The 26,127-nt window shown below is 47.3% G+C and overlaps 1 protein-coding gene across 5 annotated transcripts in view; it reads right to left on the bottom strand.

Annotated features, from left to right (window-relative positions):
- Nucleotides 1–26,127, bottom strand: part of RUNX1 (RUNX family transcription factor 1) — a 253,039-nt gene that overhangs the window by 78,423 nt on the left and 148,489 nt on the right. For 4 of the 5 annotated variants that reach the window (XM_042956909.1, XM_042956911.1, XM_042956908.1 and 1 more), the window contains exons 3-5: nt 19,261–19,299; nt 12,982–13,235; nt 6,717–6,873 (exon numbers count right to left, since the gene is read on the bottom strand). In XM_042956909.1, the coding sequence (XP_042812843.1) occupies nt 6,717–6,873; nt 12,982–13,235; nt 19,261–19,299 (450 nt within the window). The remainder of the gene's footprint in view (nt 1–6,716; nt 6,874–12,981; nt 13,236–19,260; nt 19,300–26,127) is intronic. The other variant, XM_042956910.1, reaches the window with a different exon arrangement.

Raw genomic sequence — 26,127 nt, 5'->3', positions numbered from 1 at the left:
CCAGCAGCTGAGAAAGGCCAAGAGCCTCTCCAAGAAGGATGTTGGGATCACTTCGTGACTTACGGGTCCTCGACCCCCGGAAACCCTCACTAGAGGAAGTTCTCCGACAACACGTGGAGCTCCTGCGTGGCATCTGTGCCCGACAGAGGCTGGGGACACGCTCGAGTCCCAGATGAGCGCGGGGCAAAGCGCACGCCACGGGGAGCTCCGTCCGGAACACAGACCGAACATACCTCTGCCGAGCGAGGGACTCGCATCAGAACTGCTGTGGTGATGGGGGCCAGGCGTTGCCCGAAGCCCAACTCATGTGTGTATGTGAAAATGTTTTTCTTTTTTTGGTTTCTTTATTTTCGAGAGAGAGCGCAAGTGGGGAAGGGGCAGAGAGAGAGGGGACAGAAGATCTGAAGCAGGCTCTGCACCGTCAGCAGTGAGCCCGATGCAGGGCTCAACTCAAGAGCCGTGAGATCGTGACCTCCACCGACTGAGCCACCGACAGGTGCCCCTACAAAAATACACATCTTGAAGAGCCGCGATATGTCCCCCAGGCCCCGACAGTGAGTCGGCACATTTGGAAGTATTCACAGGCGACTCATTCAATCTACGCTGCTCACTTATTAATTTTTGGTAATCGCATCCTTTAGCATGCGTGTAGTGCCAAAGATAATTTGGTCCAAGAAGGCTTTTCGGTGGGGCTACATGGGCACACGCACGCACGCACACACACGCACGCACTGACTGAAAGCCCAACAGATCCTTCAAAAACACATAACCTCTTCATACTGACAGGACGTGACTGTTTATAAACACCCCCCGAGTGATCCGAACTCGTTTTATAATCATCAACAGAAAGCAAACAGTCAGACAGTATATTCTCTCTCTTTTCCGACAAGTAATTTTTCTTTTTCAAAAGAAAATAATAACACAGAACATGCTCTTCCCTCACCAATCTTCTCCACCCTCTCTTGCCCCTCGCCAACCGGCACAGAAAGAAAATACAAAACTGATTTATTAGAACCAGAGCAGCGTCGTGGCCGTTGGCCGGACCGCTGTTTATGTCTATAATGCCTGCCGCTGAAACAGGAAGCTCTAAAAATCATTCAACCATTATTTGTCTCGGAGGCGCTTGCTGATTGAGAGTCCCCTGTCCCCACCAAAAAGAACTGCCTTGGCCGAACGCAAGCTGGCTGGCACGGAAGGGGTGGAGGGCGGGTGCGGTCCAGCGTCTGCCCACCAGCTCTGAAATATTGCTCGGGCCACTCACTTCAATTTCAAAAAACCGTCTGACCCTATCAGCAACGTCTGGCACTTTGTAACACCAGCAAGAAAACCATGAAGAGATGAATTCTGAAACTCTGTGCTCGAGGCATAAGCAGTTTCCAAGAGGGCTTTTCTCCTTGGTCCCTGCCACGTCTTAACAGGACAAGGACCACCAGTGGTGATAGTGGTGGGGGTGCTGATGGGAGGGCGGGGGAAGGAAGGGAGCAACCGGCTTTAAGAAAGTGTTGCTACCCCTTTTATTGGCAAATGTGAAACAGAATGAGAAAGCTGATCTCTAAAGATGGATTTTAGGGGCGCCTGGGTGGCTCAGCGGGGTAAGTGTCCGACTCTTGGCTTCGGCTCACGTCGTGATCTCACAGGTCGGAGCCCCGCATCGGGCTCTGCGCTGACGGTGCGGAGCCTGTTTGGGATTCTCTGTCTCTCCCTCTCTCTCTGCCCCTCCCCTGCTCGTGCTCTCTCTCAAAATAAATAAGTAGACTTAAAAAAATTTAAAGAAAGAAAAGATGGATTCTACATCAGATCATGGACACGAGCTCTCGACCTGTCGTCTAAAGGAATTATTTGCTAGGGCTTTGCAGGGCTTGGTGTATCAGAAGTTAAGTCTTTTTTTTTTTTTTTTTTTATCCATATTTGCCCACAGTGAAGTCTGAGAGCAGATTTCAGTGTGTGTACATGTATATATATGCTCATACACATATTCAATATATATATACTAAACATATATATACTAAGTATGAATATAAATATATATAATATATAATTTTTAAATGTAAATCAATAGCAACTGAGAAAAAAAAGGGAGAATGGGAGAGTTGATTTGAATATACCTCGTGTCTTTTTTTATATTTTCTCCAGGAGATCTGATTACCAGCTTATTATCTTGAATGTTACCCATGGAACAACTCTGGGGTTGTCAGATAAATTTTTCCTACCCCTCTTAGAGGACTCTGTGATGCAAGGGAGAATGACTTGGGTCCTATGAAAATATTGTGAATCATTCAGACCATTTCTTTCTCCATAAAGATGCCTCTCTTTTCGGTCAGGATATCAGGACAGTTAATCCTCTCCTAAAGGTGCCTTCCTTTCACGTCAACCGCAGTCTTTCATTCATCTGAATGCAACCTCCTCATACTGTTCTCCAAATAATGTAAAATAACTTAAGAATGGAAGTGCCTTACGTAACAAACATTACATAAATACGCAGTAACTCAGATAGTGACAGGGTAAATATTCTGCCTGGGAAGACATCCAGAGCAAGAACATAATGAAGGAATTTCATTTTATAAAAGCATTGGGAAGGGGTAACCATTTTGAAAGTGGAGACTTAAGTTGCCAGGGAGGTCAACATACACATAAATTCCTCCAAGAAATTAAACCCCATTCTAACAGCCCAGAGAACTGGAGACCTCATGGGGGCTGAGCATGGAATCCACACTGCAGGGGTGTGGGGGAGTCCAGGCATTCACTGAGATGAGGCTCTGACAAAACGGGCCCCTTCCCCTTTCGAGGGACAGCACGTGTGCATACCTGATGGCCTTCAAAAGGTTTGGACCAGCAGTTCGAATGGGATCTATTTTCCTAATTATACAAAGCAGGTCCCGGCGATAATAAAAACAGGTGTTACCAAAACACACAGGGTGCAAGAAGAATGCCTTGTCTGTTCACTTATTTATATGCCAGTTATCTACTGTGTGCAGCCCCATGCTAGGCTGGCCCTCCAAGGCAAGTTTCAAATTCACAGATTCTTGGCTTGGACCGGGGCGGTCCATGGCTCCCCAGAAGGTGACCACAAATGAGCCTCAGCAGTCCTGGAAAACGAAACTGTGCAGGGGAAACTCTGCGTGTAAGCGCATATGCGTATATTTTTTCCCTTGGGAGAAGGCTTCCAAGGGATTTTCAAAACTTTTCTGTGATGTTCCCAAAAGATTAAAAATCACACTCTTAGAAGTTAGAAGGAAATTTACACTGGATTCTCTTCCCTCGTTTATGATGTGGTTCATGATAGGGTCTGGTAGATTTCCTCTTTGGTTCTAAAATGAATTCACTAAAGCCGGTATTCCCTGATTGATCGATTGCTTTCCAACTGACTATGTACTCCAACAGGGACGGAAGCACTCACAGATCTCATTGCTAAAATTTCTTAAATGTCTCTCAGCTGCAGCCACGCTATGCTTTCCTGTAGCTGCAAATGTCAGTGATACCTGCCTCAACTGCCCATGTAAACTGATGGAAGCGACTGTTAATTCACCTCGCCACAGAGAACCTCTTTTGACCCTGAACTTCAATTTTCCGGAGGTGAGGGACGGTCCCAGAACTTGTGGTTAAGTGAAAGGTTCTGAACAACAACCTGTGTGCTCTGCATAACCTCTCCTCCCCTGGGAGCTGCTAACTCTTCTTCCATGGTAAAGGAAGAGTCCATTTCTATGGAGACACCAAATCGAAGGGAGAAACTCCCAAAAGGGAAGTATACCCTGAACGAGATTTAAACTGGCAAGGAGCAAAATGAGGGAAGGGGAAAAAGAAAGACGGTTCAGACTGCTGAAGCCTTCACCAATATTTTTTAGGGGCCAGTGTTGTCAGCAAGGCCTTAAAAGCCGGAAGGGCAGGTTTCCCCAGTTGTGCTGAACTTGAGGTTAGACGTTGTGTGATCCTGGATATGAGCCAGCACCCAGACAGATCAGTTTTGTCGAACAGAGAAAAACCCTTCCACGTCCAACCTCTGGCGATTTCTGCGAGGTTTTCCAATCTGCATGGACTGGCAGCTGGTAAAAAGAAAAGGGAGTTTCTTTTTCTACCCTTCGTTTGGAGCTGAGCACCAAGCCCTTTTGAGAATCCATCGGATCTGTGCTGTTTGACAGAATGCAAAACTGGCACAGAAATGTTTGGACGAGCCAATAGCCAGGACCTTCTCGGCCACTGTGGTGTGTTGATGCCAATGACGTGTTTTCAGGCACATTTTCAAAACCAGAAAATGAAACAGTAAATAGCCTGAAGATCGCCTAAGAAAACGTAATGACACTTTTAAAGGACAAGATTCAGTGAGGAAGATTAAGGCTAATTGTCAAAATTAGTAGAATCATCTGCTCTCTTCGTAATGGGAAGCAAATTACAAAAAAAAAAAAAAAAAGATCTGGCAGGCTTCGATGTTGACACTTCCACTCGAGAGAGTAAAATCGAGTTGTATTTTATAACTATGGAGAGACATAAGGACACAGAGTCAAATGGGGCCTTTTGACAGCCCGTTTTGTTTTGTAGTACTGACTAAAAAAAAAAAAAAAAAACACAAGCACACAAATAACTCAAGACCAACAATCTACAGGATAACCATAATTGGGTCAAATGTGTAATTAGGGCTCCTATATTTTGGATTGCTTATTATCTCACAGGGGAAGCGGAGCCCATTCCAAACAGATATTGTCCCTTTATGGCATTTTAATCGATTTTCTTGTTCCAGGTTATCAGAAGACAGCCCGGCCTTGGGTCCACTTATTTTACTCTGGGTTTTATGCAAACTCGAGGGCATTCTGGCACGAATCAGGCAGCCAAGTGCAAACAATCCACACCTTGGGGAAACAGTTCACTGTTCCCCAGGTAAACACAATCACCTATTAGTCACCCACTCAAAACAGAAATGGCCAATGGGGGACAAGAGACCAGCCCTCGATGCCAGAAAAGGAAGCATGCTGCTTTCAAAATCTCATTCTTCATGAGCACCGACTAACTGCATACTGCCTCAAAGCCACTACAGCACTGCTTGTGGGGAAATGTCACCGGCACGATCCGTTCAAGTTTCCCACACTTGTATAACCCAAACCCAACACGCAGACCCCCACAGACGCGCGCTACGATAACGGGACCTTCTCTGGGAATGCGGTGCAGTGAGACTCGGCCACCGTTCCTGATAATGCACATCCACAAGAACTGAAGCGAGATGGCGAGCGAGGCTGGCAGGCAGGCCCCAGACAATAGATAGGGCCTTTGTGTTTTATTGGCTTCTCACCTACTCGGCCAGCCACTCATCTGAAGCCTTCGAGATGTTTTCTAAACACACATCTCTGAATCATAATGTGAATTCCATTTACTGAAAGGCGGGGACTTTTAATATAACAAGTGAACCCATTTAATGACTTTATGCTTTTATACATTACAGCATCTCTCATGCTTTCCATAAGTGGATATAATTTTCTTTGCATTACCCTATTATTAACATAGTATTATGAACATATGTATTCAATCATGTTACTCTTTTTTTTTCTTTCTTTCTCAACCTAGGATGCTATTTTAAAAATGCTCTGGACGGCTAAGATAGCAAAAATGATTGCCCCCAAAAGCAACACACCTTTACCCCTTCCCCTCTTTGACTAGTCAAACACAGAGTTTCTTATATTTTGCAATGCTTTTATAAAGAGTAACGATTACTCTTATGTTTAAATGTCCACTGGTTATACTTTAATCTTTTTTTTAAATACAAGAGTCATCTACTGTTGTTCAGGCCCTTGTCGTGACTTTTATTATATTCGAAACAACTTGTATGCATTAGGTTATTCATTACTATATCGTGAAAAGGAGATTTTCAAAACAAACTCTCCTTCCTCTTCAATTAAACTTCTAGTACTTATTGCTATTTATAAAATATGACTTCAGTTCCCACAATGCAGAGAAAACACAATATTTGAAAATAATTGGAAACCAGAGGGGTTTACGGGCCAAAATTCCTCTTTCTGCTCTAATACTTCAGTAATGGGCACAGAAAAACAAAACACACAGAACAGTTCCTTTGGGTAATCCAGTCTTTAACACATTAGCACGAAAATGTTAACTGGGTCTGACCCCTCCCCCAAATAATAAGGCATCCAAATGACACGAAACAAGGAAGGTGGCAAAACGCCATCAAATCTACCAAACCAGAAGGATATCAACACCGTGGCTTCATATTTTGCCATAAAATGGTAAATTTGAAACCACATTTCAGTAACCATATATTGCATATCCCTTAAAACAATCAGAAGTGCTCATCTGAAACTTGGTCCCTTGTCACAGACAGCTCATGGAATCTAAGTTAGAGGCTTCTATTGTAGAGATTTTTGATAATTACCAAGTTGAGAACACCAGTTGTACGATCTCAGTTTCCATGATGGTGAGTTTTATATTTTTAAATTTTAGTGAGGACCTGAGGGATTTCCTTGAAGTTCACATTTCATGTTTTACATCTTCCAAAGCAGTTTTAAACCGGCTCAATAATAGAAGGCAACAATGAATCTTGAAAACATATTAAGTTTTAAATAAATATTTTTTAAAAGCTCGATGTAGTGATAAGAACAAGGAAGACTATTTCTAGGGGGGAACTTCCATCACGGAAACTTCTAGAAGGTTTTGAAATCTGGGTCTGTTGCCATGTAAATACTTGTGTTTCAAGTTCAGTTTTGATGGATACATACCTCGTCCACTCCGACCGACAAACCTGAGGTCATTGAATCTTGCAACTTGGTTTTTCATGGCTGCGGTGGCATTTCTCAGTTCGGCTGAGTAGTTTTCGTCATTGCCTGCCATCACAGTGACCAGAGTACCATCTGGGACATCCCCCAGAGCCACCACCTAAACACCAGCCAAGGGACAAACGCAGACATCAGAAATGTTACAAACGTTGGTGTCTCTGGTGTAGTAATTGCTCTAAAATTAAATGTATATTAAGTGATCCTTTTTAAGTTTGCAAAAGGAATAGCAAAATGACAGAAAAGTTATTCATGGGAAGAATTTCTTTGAATTCCATTATCCAGAACTAAATATAAATTTTCGAGTCCTAAAACATTCATCTAATAAAGCCACATCAGGTCACATGGCACAGTTGGAAGGAGACTGAATGCGGCCAAGGCTCTGGAAAGCTGTGCCTTCTCACGAACGCAATCATCTTACTCGTGCACATCTGAGAAACGTAATATCTTGTTTTTGTGAGTCTATAACCTAACCCCTTTTTTCGCTTGTCCAGACCTCCACTGATGGGCCTAACAGGGCCAACTTTGCTTTTAGGTGTTCAAACTCATTTCTGCCAAAATTGAATTCGATCATTACAACTGAATTGTTGACCGTTCTTGAGGGACGCTGTCCCTCTGCAGGTCATCTTTGAGACCCCCTGCTCGCTTCTCTTATTCTGATTGTCAGTAGCAGGGAATTCTGGCAGGCAAAGGAAAAAAAAAATCAGAAGTGTATCCTTTGTTTATTACTAATTCCAACATCAACAGACGTCAGAGAAGAGGGGCTCTCCCTGTTATGTGCTGCTCTGAATTCAGGAGTGGAACTAGGTGGCATTTTTGTATCTGTGGGTCCCCCAGACGCGTCCACTGCATCCTGATAGTTGACTGAGGTTTTCCCCAAACCCAGCTGACCTTGAAGAGGAGTTCCGCTAACGTAATTGCATAGGAATGGATTTCCTAACAGGGCTGGTGAACAAGACTGGTAGATAAGTATTTTTGATACTCAGGTAATGAAAAAAGCAGTAATTTCCAAGGTAAAATGCTCTGAAGAGTGTGGTGTAAAGATGCTTTGTGCAGTCGTACCCCATCATTTGACCCTTCTAGAAACTCTTTATTGGGGTGAGACAACTATTACCAGCTAAATTTCCATTGCTTCTATTTTTTTTTAAAGTGGTCACAGGACTTCCAATGAAAATACCCCAAGTTCTATCGTTTCTGATATTCCTCATGGTACTTTCTCAGTCAGTAGTGCATTTGTGTTAATCATGCCAATTACACAGCCGCTTTCTTCATACTGTGTTTGAGTGGGAACGGCAAAGCATTCTCTAGGGATTATTTCTTCCCTGTGTTTTCTACCTCTTCATTTTTACCCAATTTGGGGGTTAATACCTATATTCTCGACCCTCTTTTCCTGTCTGCAAAAAAGGCTGCCATAGGCTCCCTGATAGCAAAGCCATGGTTTCTCGAAATGCCCATCTTCGTGGCCTCCCCGTGTCATCCAAGTGACCATCCATTGCTTTTGTGCCTTGGGATGCTTCAGCTCTTGGGCTCTGAGGAGTCTGGCAGGGAGGACAAGCCATCTCACCACAAGAGACTATGGGACCGGGAGAACCAGCCCACACAGCAGTAGGTAAGCACATTCTTTATCTGTCTTAGCACACTTGCTCTCTCAAACACCGTCTGGGCCTTTTATCTTTCTTTCTAATCCTTTCCATCCCAATGCTGGGCATGTTTTCTACGAAGGAGATTTAAAAACACAGCTATTTATTCCCCAAGCACCCTCTAATTAGATATTTAGTTCCCATTAGAAGCGTGTTTGTTGCCTTTTAATTAAGAGCAGTAATATGACAATTCCCTTTTGTTTCGAAAACATCATTGAACTAAATCTCCCTGATCAGTTATTTACTTATTATTATTATTTTTTTACCACTTTTTCTATTCCCACAAAACGTGCTTGCTTTATTCTGCTTTTTTCAGTCTCTTAAAAATTTTTCCACTTTTTTTTTTTTTTTTCTTCACTATTTTCACTTCCCTCTGTAAAATTAGCTCACAGTGTTGAAATGCTCTCCTGGAACACATATTTTTACTTCCTCGTCCCCATCTCCCTGTGATGACCGGGCTTCTCTATTTTAATCCAACCTTCAGTAAGTATACAAGGACTGTATGCTTAATTACATGGTTTTCAAACTCAATAATTCGCTCTTGGGGCAGAGTCTGTACAGAGGTTGAAGTAAGTAAATCTTGTTGCATAGCTTCCCAAACGTATTCTAAATCACCTTCCTCCCCCTGGCTTCTCGCACGATGCTCCACGCCTGGACCTCTCTCATCTTTCCAAGACTATCTTTGTCAGTAATTTGGCAAACTTGTGAGACCTTCATCAAGTGGAAACAAATATAGAGTAAAATGATCATGGTGGCTAAATATGAAAAGGTTGTTGATGTTGGAATTTAAGACCAACAGAGTTAGGAGTTTAACTCCTACCCCTCCCTTTCTAAAAAAAAAATGCAACAAAAGTCAGAGATATTTGGGTGCCTGAAGATCATTTATTTGGTCTTTTATTGATCTCAGAGGGATTTTTTTTTTTTTCTTTTTGCTTTTGGCAGGAGGAAAGGGGAGAACATTAAATCCGGGGAAATTACAGTAATAACGTATAACATCTAATTGTTAACAAGCCTACTTAGCCTAGATAAAAAAATTAAAAAATTAAAACTAACACGTCTGCTAATTTTATACAGATTGTGTCACTGATAGGCAATAAGGAGAGAATAAAAAAAAAAAATCTAACTTCAAACAGAAAGAAAGAAGGAACTGGAATGAAAAGCTATAAACAATAGGTAAGGAAACACAAACATTTACATTTAACACAGACCAAACAGACAAGAAGGGACTTGCTGGCCAAAGGATATCTCATATTTTGTTTTACTTCTCTGTTTTTAAAGTATCAGGAAGTTGGGCAAAATATCAGCCCTCCTAGGTACTGCAGTGGATCTCCCCACACCGCTCTTGGCTGGCCTGCTCACACATTCAGACTGGCATTTTAAACAACTCTAATTAGGTTGAAATTACAGTTACAATTCATTTATTTCAAATCCCTTAATTTTCCAGAGTTTCAAAGAAAGCTGTGGAGTGGAACCCAGAACTCAGCCAAGATGACATTTAATGCATGCCCAGGGACTGAAGTCTTGCCGATAGAAACATGACTTCTTTCTTTCTTACAGAAAGTATATGACTATTAGCATCCAAAGCCTCTGAACTTGTTGAAGGCATGTTTATGCCTTCGGACCCTGGTGAGCCAGGGCCTAAACAGACTGTAATATTGCAGTATTAAAAAAAAAAAAAAAATCCTAAGTCATCTAAATAGCTTTTTTAGGCTGCTTCTGTAAGTAATGGGTAACACGCAGCAAATTTAAGATTTTCACAGTAGTAAAATATGTATCTTTTCTATGCTAAAAAATAAAGGTGTTCCATGGGAAAAATGAGGGGGGGGGAGTTACATTTTTGGGGTCCAGGACAAGCAAATAGGCATATTTTAATCTATTTTAAGGAAACTTCGTAACCTGAAGTCTCCCTTCCATTTCAAACATTAAAGCAGGGGATTTACACATAGGATTTCGGAAGGCTAGTAAAGAATCACTTACATGCTCTTTTCGTCAATATCATCAGACTTTATCATTGGTTCACATTTTCTCCTCCATATTACAGGGAAAACAATCATTCTTCACTGATTAACTTCTTAAAGAGATTGTCTGGGGCTTATTTAAAAATCCACATTTTAAAGTAATAATGTCTACGGAAACTCTCTGGGAGGAAGGTAGGTGGCTACATGGAGAGTGGAGCCAGGGATACACAGGGAGTCAACTGGGACGGAGTCACGTTTTGAAGGCTAGCTTGCTTTTCCCCCCTAACCTTTGGGCTCGTTTCCTCGCTGAAAATTCTGTCTGCTCCTTGGGTTGTGCAGGGAGCAGGCTTCCTCCAGGAAGAGGCCTCTCTTGATGGGGACGCAGTGGTGACAGATACTACTCAAGTGGCTACATTTCTGCAACGTCCTTCCCTTTCCCCTATCTGTCCTCAAGACCCACTTGAACTTTTTTCAAGAGAACTCTACATGGGTCATTTAGGAGTCTACCAACGATCACTCAGTAAAACAAATGAGATTGAAAAAAAAAAAAAGTGAATCGTCAAAAGTCATTTTGAAAAAGAAATCTCTTTGGTTACTAAGATTTCTGCGAAAAAGAATTCCCGGGTGGCTCATCAAAGCAAGTTCTAAGATTTTCTTTTCAGGCTTTTAGAAGAAAAAAAAAAATATATATCCTATATATCATATATATATAAATATATATCTCCTATATTATATATATATATATATACACATATATATGTATATATATACATATTTAGAGTAGCTTGAGAAACTATAACACTTCACCTCTTGAAGATTATTAATCACTTAGTGTTTTGATATATTTGGGCGTTGGTTCCCTGGCGGAGGAGGGGACATCCAGAAGAGATTCTGATTTCACCTCAAAGGAAGACACAGGGCTCTTACAACCCACTCCCTTGGTAGGTCAGGGGTATTGGGTTTAAATGACCCTTTGGCTGATTATCAGCCTGTCTCCTCCCTCAGCTCTTATCTGAAAAGTGGCCCCGGGGCCGAGCCCTGTCAAGTCTCCAGTCACAGAAGGGACTCAGTCCTGTTCTGTGGCGAAAGGAGCTTGTTTCTGTAAAGAGATTAGAATGATTGAAAATTGAAATGGACTCCCAGCCCAAATCTACAGAGATGCAAGACAGCAAGGAAAGAGTCCAGTGGTTTTTCCACCTCATCCTCACTCCCTCCCCCTCCAAAACTTCTGCTCTCAGAAAACAGAGGCAATTCTATAGACAGAGCCAATTACACATTTTGTTTGGTCTTAGAAATCATACTGTTAAGTTTAGAAGGTGTATAAAGCTTCAAAATAAAGAACTCCGACAGTACCGTATAAAAAACTGAACACTATCCATTGTAACTAGATCAAGGTCCAGTAGAGGCCTGGAACTCTTAAAAAGCTTATATTAAATTAATCTCCCTGAAAGGGTACAATCTGATATTTACAGCTCCCTCCCCACCCCCCACCTGCCTTTCTTAGTCCTCAAAATGAACAGGAAATGACTATGGATTGTACTAAAATGTTGGTTGCCCCTTCTTAAACCCACCCAAGACAGAAGAATAGAATCCCCACCGCCAAAATTAAATTTCCACTGTTTGCGGTCAGGGCTGGGGCGGGGGGGGGGGGGGGGGGCAGTGGCGTTTAAAAATGCCGGGTGTTGTTGATAATATCCCCGTTCAAGGGCAAGGTTTTTAAAAGGCCGCTCAAAGCTAGGGCGAGATCAGGGGTGGAAGTGAACGAAGACCTCTCGGGCTGTTCAGCAGAATTTGCGGGGTCCACGCCACCCCTCCCCAGACAGAAATGCGAGCGGATTAGACCCCGGCTGGCTCGCAGAGAAGACAGCCTTGCCACCTTTCGAGGCCCCGGGCTTAATCTAGGTGAGCGGGAGATAAGGTTCAGGAGGGTTCCAGGAAAAGAAACAGGATTCGCTACTTGCGGCTTGTGGCAGGCGCAGACTAGAAGCTGCAAAAAGTCTTCAGAAAACTTTTGCAAACTTAACTACGCCCTCCGCGGACTTTGGACATGCTAATTTCGATGGGACTGTTGAAGAGCGAGTGGGGGTAGGAAGCCCTGACAGTTTTCCTTGTCAGTTTATTTTCACTGACCCTAAAGTATAAAAGTATCTTTACTTCCTGATGCCTCCATCGGAGCGAGGCAGAATGGCTTGGGTGTCAAGCCAGCGCTGGGGGTGGGGGAGAAGCATGGGAGCAGACGGGCTGGCCAGGGCTGGGTTATAACTTTTTCTGCTTTTCTACTTTGTAGCAAAGCTAAGGACCCCTGTCAGGGAGGTCCCGACCGGCCCTCAGTGGACGTCCTTGGGGGGGCATCCAGATCTTTTTCAGTCCACCCTGGAGGCGGCCCCTGCGGGTCCCCCAGCACACACACACACACACCGAGGATCGCCAGGGCAACCCAGCATCCCCGGTGTCCCGAGAGCAGGAGGATGGACCAGGGGCCGCGGGGGGCAGCGCCGGCCCCTTTCTAGAACCCGGCCCCGCCCGCCTGGCCGCTGCCCTCCGGGATCGCCCCCGGCCTCGGCCGGCCTCCGCCTGTCCCCCCGCCACCCGCTCGCGGCCCGGGCCGAGTACCTTGAAAGCGATGGGCAGGGTCTTGTTGCAGCGCCAGTGCGTGGGCAACACGGAGCAGAGGAAGTTGGGGCTGTCGGTGCGCACCAGCTCGCCGGGGTGGTCGGCCAGCACCTCCACCATGCTGCGGTCGCCGCTCCTCAGCTTGCCGGCCAGGGCGGCGCCGGCGTCCGGGGCGCCCAGCGGCAGCGCCTCGCTCATCTTGCCCGGGCTCAGCGCGGTGGAAGGCGGCGTGAAGCGGCGGCTCGTGCTGGCATCTACGGGGATACGCATCACAACAAGCCGATTGAGTTAGGACCCTGCAAACAGCTCCTACCAGACGGCGACAGGGGCGCGGATCTTCGGCGAGCAGCTCCAGGGAGACCAACATACAAGTTCAGGGGCCTTTATTGCTGCGGGGGGGAGGGGGACTGGGGGAGGCGGGAGACCAAGTTACTAACAGTCCAGGAGGGAGAAAGTTCTATTATGCCGGCCAGCCTCAGACCCGGCAGGGCTCCTAGCAACCGACCGGTTAGTGCTTTAAAAATTGGGCGACTAGAATCCAGAGTCAAATGCCAAGGGAGACTATCTTCTGAGTCTTGCTTTGAGAGTTTAACTTCAGTCTTTGGCTGTTAAAGAAAGTTCCCGGAGGCAAAATTCCCATACGCTTTCTAAAACATTTATACGGAGAGCGAAAAGACCAGCAAATACATAATTTGGAAGTTCCAGTAGGTAATCGCCTGTCAGTTTTTTTTTTTTTTTTACTTGTTTGCTTTTGCGGGTGAGTTTTGTCTAAAGTCCTAATACGACACAAAATATACGAGTGTCTTCCATATACAGAGCCACTCTCACATGCAAAACTGGCTTCGGTCCTCAAAAGCAAGAGCTGCGACTTCCAAAGGTCATGCTACTAATGTATGTGCACGTATATATAAATATATACATATGGTCTACTTCATAAAATATTTACAATTCAATCTGTAGAGAATTTAAACACAACAGAAATCCATTAATGTTCGCTGCTGATTTTTTTTTTTTTTTTAAGTAGCCTTGAAAATAAGCTTCAGTAGTTGAAGAAGGGCTGGGCTGGAAATACTTGTCATGTTCTCTTAATAATTTCTGGCAAAATGCTCAGTTCAGAGAATTCAGCTTTTCAAAAAAGAGCTAGTCTTAAAAAAAAAAAAAAAAAGAAAAAAAAAGTTCCAAGTCGATGGCAGTCAGGGTACAGCTCTCCACATCTGAGAACTCGGGTTTGGGGATGTTGGTTAAGTTTGTGGCTGATCCTGTGGTTGGTGGGAGTTGAGCAGCAGCCGGGTCACACGCACGCAGACACGCACTCTTCCCGAAGCCAGCCACTGTCTACATCGACTCGGTGAGTCAGCCCGACTTGGGCAGTAGCGAGACGATCTTCCTCCAACGTCGCCTCAGCGCCGGCTGGTTAAATGCCCGGACGCGCCTATACCTACGATCACCGCGTAACCGCAGCAGGTGGAGCGGGCCTTGAGAGGAGGCTCCGCAGCGCAGATCGAAACAGACGCGGTGGTTCGAATTACACACGCAGTCACACTCCCACGCACACTCCCACGCACATGCAACTTCACGGCTCGCCTCGAAGCCCAGCACACTTTCTCCTGCAGTTGTCAAAGGAAACAACCGGGGAAAAGTTCACAGGCAGGAAAGAAGTTGAAACATCCAGCCAAGAAACCAGTTCATTCAAAAGTAAGAGAGAAAGAAAAAAAAAAAAAAAATCGTAGCTCCAACGCAGGTCAAGGAGAAGCAGCAAAGGTTGACTTTCTTCTGGCGTCCCCAGGAGGCCCGGGAAGAGGTGCCTGCCGGCGCAGGGCCGGGCAGCGTGGTGCCCTGGCTGGGTCCGGCCGCGGGGCGCCCGTCCCGCCTAGCGCCCGCTGGCTCTATGAATGAGAGTGCCTGGAAATGAACGTGCTTTTACTGTAAGCCCGGCCCGAGGAATTCCATTCCCTCAGCTCGTTTGCATAGGGGCGGCCGCCGGCCAATCACAGGCCTTTCCGGTATCAGCCAGGGCGCGGCTCGCGGCCGCGGGCTCCTGGAATTGGCCCGCGCGCCCCCGCCGCTGCCGCGCGCTACTGTACGCAGCCTGGGTGGAGAGTCCCAGGCTGCCGCGGCCTCCCCGCGCACCCCGCGCGCTCGCATCCACGCACACACACGCACACACTCACACATACGCCCGAGGCCCCGCCCTGGTGCGGACCGCGGCCCTGCGTCTCTGCGCCCGTGCAGCGTCGCGCTGCCACCGGCCCGGGGCGGCAGTGCGCAGCGGCGCCACAGGCGGCCGCGGTCCGGAGACCAGGGAGGTGGAGAAAGAGGAGGCCGGCCGGCCCTGGGAGGGCTCGGGCCGCGCGCCGCGCCCGGAACGGCCCGGGCACGGAGACCGGCTGGAGGGAGGCGCCCCCCGCGCCTTGGAGATGAAGCGGCCGCCGCGAGGCTCCCGGGATCGGTACCGGAGCCCCGGGGCGGCCCCGGGCCCTGAGCGGCCACCCAGGGCCAAGCCTCTGCTTCCCCGGCGTGGGTGGGATTCGGCCGCGAGGGGGGCCGGAGGGCCGAGGGCCCGGCCGAAGAGCGGCTCCGCGGGGCCCCATGGTCGGGTGGGCAGCTGCAGCGAAGTGACGCTGATTCATTTAACGAGGCCAGACGATTCTCGGTCTCCCCAACACGGTTTTGTGTTTTTAGTTTTCTCTCTTGGTTTGCTTTCTCTAATTGGTGTTTTTCACCGCGTCCGGGCTGCGGCTTAATTACGCAGCGCGCCTCAGTCTGAGTGCGCGGTGCGGCCAGCAAAGGAGCGTCCCGATCAGAAAAGACCCCAAAGAACAAGCGACGGGAAAGAAAGTTGAAGGCATCCGCTGGGCTGGCACCCCGTCCTCGGAGCGTCGGCTCCCCCGCAGGCGGCACGAAAGCCCACCGCTGGGCCTAGGTCGCCCTAGCCCCGCACCCACCTCCGGCTCCCCGGAAACGGCGCTGGCTCCTTTCCCCGCCCCCGCGAGCCGGAGCGGCCTGGGGTGCCGAACCCACCCCGGCTTTGCGCGCCGGCGGGAACTTCCCTTGCGCCCGTCCCCGCGGCGCCGCGGGCATTTTCGCGGAGCTTAGAGGGGGCCCCGCCCCACCCCGGCGCCCGAGGCCCGTCCCTCCCCTCCCCCGCCCCGCAGCCACGGGGCTCCCTGGCACCCCGCGGCACTCACCCCCCGCCGCGGGGGAGGGCGCCCACCCCGCCCCCAACACGGAGCCCTCAACTTCGACTCCCGGGAGCTGGGGTCCCTCACCCGCCCTCCCCCTCGCCCCCCCCACCCCCCGCGGGGCCCCTCCCTCCCTCCAGCCGCCTCCTTCCCCGCTGCGGGCGCGCGGCTACAGTGCCGGGGACCGCCGCCGCCGCGCGGGACTCTCCTCGGGCTCTGCCGCTGGGGCCTAACGGAGGCGTCGGCCAGGGCGGGCCCGCCGCGGAGGCCCTTCCCGGGGGCCCAGGCGGCTTCCCTCGACCCAGGACCCGAGAGGCCGCACGGGCTGCGCCGAGCGGCGAGGAGGCGGGGGCCGGCCCCGCGGGAGGCGCTGAGGGCCGCGGGCCCGGGGCGGACGCCAGGGGGCAGCAGCCGTCCTCTCTGCCGCCCGGGGCGTCGGGAACGCCCCCGAGGGCGCGGGACTCCGCCGGCCCTCCTCTGGGCCTTTGGGTCGCTCTCGTCAGAACTCCAGTTTGGGGAGAAACGACTGGAAACGGCCGCCGGAGCCAGCCCCAGCGGCCGCGTTGCGCCCCTACTATCCCGGCAGCCGAGCTGGCGGTGCAGGAACCCTCTGGTGGGAGTCGTGGGGGTCCCGGCTGTCCCGACAGGCCCGCATCAGGGTCTCTTCCCGAAACCCGTTTGCGCGCACACCGCGGTCGGCCCTCCCGCCACCCCGGTGCTCCTGGCGTCCCCGGGCGCCGTCGCCCGGCCAGCGGCTCCGGCTCCCGCCTGCCTTTCCGAGCCTCTCCCCAGGTGGGCCGTCCCCTCGCTCCTCTCCCGGGACGCCCGGGAACTCCCAGCAAACTACCTGCAGTTTGTTTTAATGGGTCAGCAAACTCCTTTGTGTTTTCCCCAAATGATTTTGAAGAGGCCCCATTTCAGGCATAAAGACCCCCAAAAGTCCTCTCTCCACCTTGGCCCGGCGGTTCCAAACATTGCGCCGTTGCCAAGCCTCCCCGTCTGCCGCCCCCCCCGCCCCCCGCCCCGGCCCCGGCTCCGCCGCCGCCGGCTCTAGAGGCGAGTTGGGGCGAGTGAAACCCCTTTGCCGCCGCTCAAATACAATGCTCTAAGTGCCCACCGAGCGCTCCCGGGAACAGCCGCCAAGTGCATCCTTAAGGGACCCCCGCGGACGCAGGGCGGGAGGCTCAGGAGTGCGGCAGAGGCGAAAATGGGCTCTGACTCGGGGGATGTAGCGGATTGGGGTAATTTCGCCGCGCGGAAAGGTCAGACAAGAACGCTCCTCTGGGGCTCCGGCGGTTTGAAACCCTAAACCCTGCGAGGGGGCTGCGGGTCTGACTCTCCGCGGCAGCCTCTCCGGCGGGGTCAAGTTCCCTTCCTTAGAAAAGAGGTACTGGGATAGATGCGCCAAGGTGAGCCCTCCAACGGCAGCACCTTGGGCGCTGCTCGGCTAAGAGTTTCAACCAGTGCGTCTCGAACTTGAACGTCGACGAGGATGATAAAAGCGAGAAAAGCTTTTGCTGATTTATTTTAAATCCGGCCGCCGGGCATTTCGGGTTCCCGGGACCCGCGCTGGCTATAAATGCGCTGTGCGGTGCACACTTGAAAACGAGAAATAAAACCCTGCACTGCACCTTCCTTATCGAGGAACTAAAGCAGGCAGCATGAGGCTCAGCTAAGGTGTACCTCGAATCCCTTAGTCTGAAGGACTTTTTACAGAGCTTATAAAGTTCATTAACACCGCACGCGAAATGAAGAATTCCTTCCCACCCAAAGCGCTCATTTTAGCGGCAGTATAGAATTTCCCTTCCTCTGCCTCTCTAAGAAAGGAAAGGAGACATTACCGCATTCACTCCTGGAACAATACTAAAATTTAACTCTTGTCATAATACAAAATAAAAAATACAACGAAGCGACGTGTTGGGTGGATGCTGTAGGACAGATTTTTCCAAATTTGCTGCGTGGGGGAAATTCCAATAATGTCCCTAACAGGAATGAAATGTACGTTTTCAGAGGGATTTTTAAAAGTAGTATTTGGTTAGTTGGAATAAAAATAACAATTTCATTGGGGAAAAAACAATGGCTCATTGACGTTTTTCTTCAGCATTAGGTCAGTATATAACTGTAAGTGGTCTCAGAAAATATCTAAATATCTTACATTTTTGCTGTTTTAAAACCCTCTCAAAAATAAAATATGCCTGTAGGTAGGATTAGAGGCTCAACCATTCTCTTCAATCAACATTCCCCTCTGTGGGTAACATCTTTTTAAAATTACATTTCTAAAAGTGTATTTCTAGAAAAAAACCTTTCTATTTCAGTGACCACTTCAGTGAATTAAAACCAGGGCACGTATTTTGCTAGTGGTTCTGGAGCAAACTGGTGCGGTTGGTATAATGTCATAGGGATGGAGAACATTTTTATGAAGAGTAACATGTTAATATCCGTGCAGGTGAATAACCTGCCATACACACAATCCAGTTTTCGACATTACAATTTGATTAAACATTTCCCCCCTTCTGGAGTGGCTCTGAGATTATTATACTTTTGAAATCCAATTCCTTTGGGGACAGGAGTCTTTCCTTCTGCCACTATATCCTTCCCTCATAGGAATGTTTCCATAGGATGCATGGTTGATGTGTGATCTGTTCACTCCAGCATCATCATTGTGCAGCTCACAGGTAGCAAGCAGAAAGTTTTTAAGTTAATTTTTTTTTGTAATTTAGGATGCTTAGTAAACATTTTACCCTCGTAAAAATTTTGCATTGCCACTGCTGTAACAAAGGCAATAAACTAGGTTATAACAAGCTCTATTTTTTTTTTTTTTTCAGAGTCATGCAGAGTCGTTTAATAAAAGCAGAATGCACCTGTGGTAAACTACGCTGTAGAACCGAGGGTGTCATTATAGTTTCATTGGAATGTTTTATAGGGTTTGATATTTACAATATGAAGAGCAGCTTTTAAGTATTTGTGAATCAGCAAAAAAAAAAAAAAGCCTTAATTATTTGGCTAATTTATGTCATACGTTGTAGAGATGCATAGATAAAAAAATCATATGAATGTGCATATTTTATAAAAAAATAGAATTTGGAATCCAACATACCGTGAACATCTCTAGGTGGATTCATTCCGTGTACACATTCTGAAAGAACAGAAAGTGGGAAAATAAAAACAATTGGGTAAATGTACTGACAGCAAACACTAAATTCACTGATAGTTGATACATTTCATTCTAATTGCAATAATTACAAGCATTAAAACTAAATTTCCACACCCCCCCCTCTTTTTTGTTGTTGTTGTTGTTCGCTGATTGCCCCTCACTCTTTTTAGCACTGGGGAATTTTATAGCATATTGTCCAATTTGGGCACAAAAGTAGCTTGAAACAGTAAACCAGCAAGTAAAAAATGAACTGTTACATATGCACATAATTTCATGTGACTTCAACCAATGTTTTCCATTGATAGCTAGTAGTGAATCTTTCTCTCTCACAGAATCACCTTTTTAAACCTCGGTATGTGAGGCCAATGTGATTTATTTATGAACATTAGAAATACATTTGGAGGAAGTAGACGTGAATCAGAATTCAAGGTGAAATCAAGACCAAATCCTTACTTCATACCAAAACACTTGCAAATTGGTATTACAGCAGAGGTGAAATGCAAGAGGTAAAAATACGACTTTTCTTTAAAGCAATGAAGATAAACAATTTTGAATACCTCCTCTGAAAGAAACAAACTGGTAAACATGATCATAATTTACTTCCAATGGGACAGGTTGGAAATATTTCCTCCTTGCTTGCTCTACTCTCCTTCCCTTTACTAATTTATCCTGATTTATCTTGCAGATTATTTATCCTGAAACCTCTCATTCTTGACATAACAGATGATAGCAATTTTTATTGAAAATATCTGTCATACGATCACATCCAAATATGTGTCACTACATTGCTGCTGTGTGTCCAGTTATAGGTAAACCCATTAAGCAAAGTCATCTGAAGCTTCTTTTCTTTGAACATCTACAGTAATGTTCTGCTTTTGACATTGCTGGAACAGCCTTGTATATTGAAAATGCTCAGCACTGAATGCTTAACACGGAGGAGACACCATTTTTCAGAGCCTTCGGATTTGAGCATTTGCAATGTCACAGACCGACTTTCAACCTTACTCCACAATATTAATGTAATATATCTTAAAAACACTTTAAAAGTAAGAAAGGAGGTAATTATTTCAGATTTCCAGACGCTGTTTAAATAGGCAGGAGAACGAGATTTACAGCTCCTTAGTCTTATGTATATGACTGATTATATGTAATGAAAGATTAAAGCAATTGAATAGGTATAGTTTCCAGGGAGCATCCTCAAAAAACAAATCACTGAGAGATTGTGGTTTGCATGTATATAAAATGACTCTGTAAAGAGTTTTTTTTTTTTTTTATAAATAGAGCAGGGAAAAAAATCATTTGCGCTTATGAATGATAAATTAAGAAATATCAAATGTACCCTGAAGTTTGTAAGTTTACTTTTAATAGGCATGGGGGAGGGGGCATCCACGACAGTAATACTGACCAGACAGCTGGATTTATACGGAAGAGACCCAGCAAACCCTACCACCCTGGAAATTCTCTCCTGAGACCCTGAGAAGCTCCCCCAGGTCAGAGGCTGGGGAATAGAAGAAGCAAAATAGAAAAACAAGTGTTCCAGTTACACAGCTAATATTTCCGGGATTCTGGGAGAAAACCCAAGATCTTTTTTTAACCTAAAAACAAAGGCAAGAGTGAGCGAATTTTGGAAAGTGTGCATGTCATCTGTTGGGAACCGTCCTTAGTTTGTCCTGTGTCAGTAGCCTTGAGGACACAGTGCTCATGCCATTTAGCCTTAAGCCCAAAGAGGGTGGGTCGTCTGCAGGGGAGGTAGCCCCTGTGGAGGTTGGCAGTCATTTGCCCAGAGGGTTGTGAAATGTGCTAGAACCTAAACCGCAAGAGAGGATAGGTCTTGGGGGTTCGTTGCAGCAAGAGCTCAATTTGGCCAACTTATCCACCAGCTCTCTCTCTCCGTCCCTCTCTCTCTCTCTCTCTCTCTCCCTCCCTCTCCTTGAAACTACTAAGTGCCAGGTAATGACCAAAATGCTTATATATTCCTCGCTTCATTTAATCCTTGCCAGGATGCCATTACCAACCCCATTTTACAGACGGGGACCCTCACACTTGGAGAGTTTAGGAAACCTGACAAAGTCACTCCACTCTATGTACACACACACACACACACACACACACACACACAACACAGACGGCTGTCCACCTATGGGTCTGAGCTATGTTTCTTTTTGATCACAACTACGTATTTTTATGGGTATCTTTTGGAGAGCTCTGAAAAGCTAAACTCTGAGCTCATCTTTCAATTTACCCTCTCCTGTCTCATTGTCTCCATTAGAAACTATCCCCGAAATTCTTTACATTGCAAATCTCGAATACTTAGGAGTCACAGCCCGAGGTTATTTCTGGCCATCTGTAGACTTTGAGGAGCAGGTCAAGGTCCCTTTAGCTTTTCAATTCTTAATAAATGTTAAATGGCTTTCTAGCCCTCCGGCCTCCACTCATTCAAAATGGCATTTTGAGGACTTTCCCAGGTATGAAGTATTTGATTTCCTCCCTGAAGGGTATCTGTAAAGCTTTCTATGTGCCAGGCAGGGTGCTGGGCTGGTTGATAACAAAGGACAAATAGAGGAGAGCGACAGAGCCTCATGGCTGTTGCTGAGTGTCATGGAGTGTCATGGCTCCAGGAAGATGGCGGGAGGAGACACAGGAAAAAGAGGGGGCATACCACCTGGCGGGGGTGGTACTTGGGTTGGCTCTTGGAGGTTGGGTAGATTTTTACCAGATGGTTGGCAGGGCTGGAGGAAGGTTTCAGGAAGGTGGGAGGGGACAGGGGAGAAGGCGCTCCTGGCAGAAGGATCAGCATGAGAAAGATGTGAATTTCTGAAACAGACCCGCACGTCACTTCTGGTGTCATTGGAGAGTAGGTTTGGGATGAGGGCGCTCACAGAGGACACAATGCTGGCAGACATGAACACAGGTCGTAGGCGGCTTATAAACCTGCAGAAATTTGCATTTCAACCTGAGGCCACTGGGTTCTATCAGAGCCTTGAAGTCTGGGGAACATCGTGATTAACACTTGTTTGAGGGAAGTAAATCTGTCAGAGGTGGATGGGTGAGTAGGAGGGGGTAGAGATGAGGAACGGAGGGAGCTACTGCAGTTGTCGGACAAGGAATTGTGAACATCTGCATTAAGGTGGGGACAATGGAGATGGAAGAGATGGCCGCAGAGGGGAGGAGAGGAGTCTCTCCTGCTTCCGGCCCAGGTGCCATTACTAGCGGGAGGGAAGACCAGAAGAGGAAGGGTTTGGAGGTCGACCCGAGGATCTGGCTTTGGATGTACAGAACAGAGCTGTAGGTGCTGGTGGAGAAAACAGCAGTTGAGGGCAGAGGTCTAGGGTACAAGTAACGAGTGCAGAGTCGTCACACATCTGTGGTGGTTTCACATCTTGCCGAGACAGTGTCCGGAGAGAGAAGGGAGCGCTGACAGAATCTGAGATTGTCAACATCTAAGGGGTTGATGAGAAAAAGATGGACCTGGACCGACCAAGGGGATTGAGCCAGGTAGAGAAAGAGGAGAATAGGGTGTTTGAAACAAAAGAAGATGGGAGTTTTGAGAGGAAAGGCAGGAGTCTCAAAGGCCAAGGTCAAGGAGGGGCCAATGAGGATGAGGACTGAAACGATGACATTGGCTTTGTCCCTAGAGGATCCGTGGTAACTTTTGCTAGAAGACATTCAGTGGAGCAGAGGATGGGGCAGTGAGTGCATGGAGGGAGGGGGGAGGTAGGTGCCTGTTGGAGGAGGGAGGGGAAAAGGGGGGTGGCAGGGAAAGGGAAAGCCCAAAGTTGAGATGTGTGCGTGCACGCGCGCGCAAGTGTGTTGAAGACATGAGAGAAAATTAACATCTATCGTGTGCATTTTACTGACGATCAGACTCATCAGCTCCCGCGCCAACCCAGCTCTTCTCGCTCTTTTCACCCTCCGGTCTCCAGAGTGGGATCCATGGATTTGCCTTTGACCTCATCCAGTCTGCTGCCAAGTCCTCTTTTTGGTTTCTTCGTTGTAATTTACCCTCCTTTTTCTATCCCTATTGCCATCATTCTGGTTCAAGTTCTCATGACTTCTCACCAGATCTCCTGCAAAGGTCTCCCACAAAGGGGCTTCTTTCATTTCATGTAGTACTTCCAGATTAATCTCCCATACCACTGCTCTGCAGACCTGGTCACAGAACACATGCCCTACGCAGCCCAGCTTCAGAGCGAGCTCTTCTGCGCTCTCCTGCAGGATTAAGGACTACCCTTCATTCCCATCTTGGAGTGGTCTCAGATCCCTGTGCCTCGGGTGAAATTTTCATTCAAGGACCAAATATACTCTTCCTCGTGGTCTCCGTGTCCTCTGGGTGACCCTTGGACTATATTTTACATTATGTTATAGCTATTTGAGTGTATCGAGGGTGGGGTGCGTAAGAGCCAAGTAATGGGACCAACTCTTCCCTGGCTTCTGGTTTCTATGTGGAGTGACATTCTTCGTTGTAAAACTCTTGGCCTCTTGCCCCAACCTCATTCATCCTCCACCATAAAAGACTGAATTGCTTGGTTAGTAGCTCTGGGAATAGAAACCAAGCACAGGAGGCAGAACCCTAAAACGGACCCTCAAGACTTCCCACCCGAATCTGGAGGACAGCGAATATGAGGAAATGTCATGCTCTGGCCATGTGACGTGGCAAAGCGAATTTTTCTGATGTGACTGATGTGACCAATCCGTTGGCTTCGAGTCAACCAAAAGGGCAATTATTCTGGAGGCCTGATCTAATCACATGAGATCTTTGAAAGCAGAGTTTTCTCAGGCTGGGGCGGGAAAGAGGTAGAGAGAGGGATCCGATGTGCCTGCGTCGTCGGCTGGATGATGGAGGGAGCCATGTGCAGGAACGGAGAGCAGTCTCTGTAGGTGACCCCTGGCTGAAGGCCAGCATGGAAGCAGGACCCCATCTCGCAGTCCTTAAGGAACCGCATTCTGCCAGCAACCTGCAGCAGCTTCTAAGAATATTTTCCCCTAAAGCCTCCAGATGAGAGTCGGCCGGTCCAACACTGGTTGGTTTTTGGCCTCGTGAGTCCCTAAGCTGGGAACGTGGTTGAGCCCAACTGGACTTCTGACCTACAGAACTCTGAGCTAATAAGTAGGTGTGGTAATTTGGTAGTGTGGCAGCAATAGAAAATTAGTACTCTGAGCGTGCCTTTCCCTTTCCCTTTGTTTGGGATAACACTGCCTGTGTGCTAATGAGTAAGTGTCTATTTATGGGGTTCAATGGCAAGAAGCCATGTCCTGAGCTATATTCTCTCACAGTCCTTGGTGATAAAGCTGATATTTTTTTCCTTTTTAAAAATTAATTAATTAATTAATTAATTAATTTTTAATTTTATTATTTTTTAAAATGATTTCTTTTTTAAAAAATTTTTTAACGTTTTATTTAGTTTTGAGACAGAGAGAGACAGAGCATGAACGGGGGAGGGGCAGAGAGAGAGGGAGACACAGAATCAGAAGCAGGCTCCAGGCTCTGAGCCATCAGCCCAGAGCCCGACGCGGGGCTCGAACTCACAGACCGTGAGATCGTGACCTGAGCCGAAGTCGGATGCTCAACCGACTGAGCCACCCAGGCGCCCCTTTAATTTTATTTTTTTAAATTTACATCCAAATTAGCATATAGTGCAACAATGATTTCAGGAGTAGATTCCTTCGTGCCCCTCCCCCTTTTAGCCCATCCCCCCTCGCACATCCCCCTCCAGTAACCCTCTGTTTGTTCTCCATATTTAGGAGTCTCTTATGTAAAGCTGATATCTTAATCCCTGTCTGCTTGGCTACTTTGCCTCACAGTTGGTTCTGGATCACTGGGGAGCAAGGATATCTTTCATTGGGCCCCCTTAATGTCACCTGTGTAATTGTCTTATTGTCTCCTGATTCGCCCTCACCGCCACGTAAACACATCGCCTCTAGGTTTTGAACACCTTGCTGGTGAGGCTGTCCTCCTCCTTTGTGAATCCCTAGACAGTACTGCAGAAACTGAATATGTTTCTGAAGCCCCTGGGGATCTGGTTAAGTGCAGATTCTGATTCAACAGGTTTGGGGGGCGCCTGAGATCCTGCATTTCCAGCAAGTTCTCAGTGCTGCTGCCTTTTCAAGGACCACACTCAGGGAAGGCGAGAGCACCTGCTCAGTATCCAGAGAGCTGTGCCCAGCACACGCTAGACTGCAGTGTCTGAAAGGTTTTCTCAAACAACATTGCCAAATGCAAATTGACATCAGAGCTATTTCTGATTGGGTTTTTTAAACTACTGTGATGGACTGAATGTTTGTGCCCCGCCCACCCCACCGCCCCACCAAATTCATATGATGAAGCCCTAACCCCCAGTGTGATGCTATTAAGAGGCACAGCCTGTGGGTGGCAGTTAGGTTTAAATGAAGTCATGTGGGCGGGGTTTTCATCACGGGATTAGCGCTCTTCGGAGAAGGGATCAGAGAGCTTTCTCTCTACTTCTCTCTCTCCCCCTGCCATGTGAGCACACAGTGAGAAGTCAGCCATCTGCAAGCCAGGGAGACAGCTCTCACCAGAACATGGCCATGACAGGCACCCCGATCTTGGACTTCCAGCCCCAGAAGCGTGAGAAGTAAATTTCCATTGTTGAAGCCGCTCAGTCTATGATTTTGTGATGGCAGCTCACTACGGCAACAGAAGTTACCTTTTATCAGTGCACCCTCTAGCACACCGTACACCAAGTGCTTTACACGTACTCTTCCCCTTAACCCTCTGGTAACAAGCGGTTCGTATTTCTTCCCTTCACTTACCGCTGCAGAAACTGAGATTTAGTAATTCGCCCACTTTCT

This window comes from Panthera tigris, chromosome C2, assembly GCF_018350195.1.
Source record: "Panthera tigris isolate Pti1 chromosome C2, P.tigris_Pti1_mat1.1, whole genome shotgun sequence".
In the NCBI taxonomy this organism is placed as follows: domain Eukaryota; kingdom Metazoa; phylum Chordata; class Mammalia; order Carnivora; family Felidae; genus Panthera; species Panthera tigris.
Note: the sequence above shows the minus strand (reverse complement) of the source record. Positions and strands in the feature narration are given on the sequence as shown.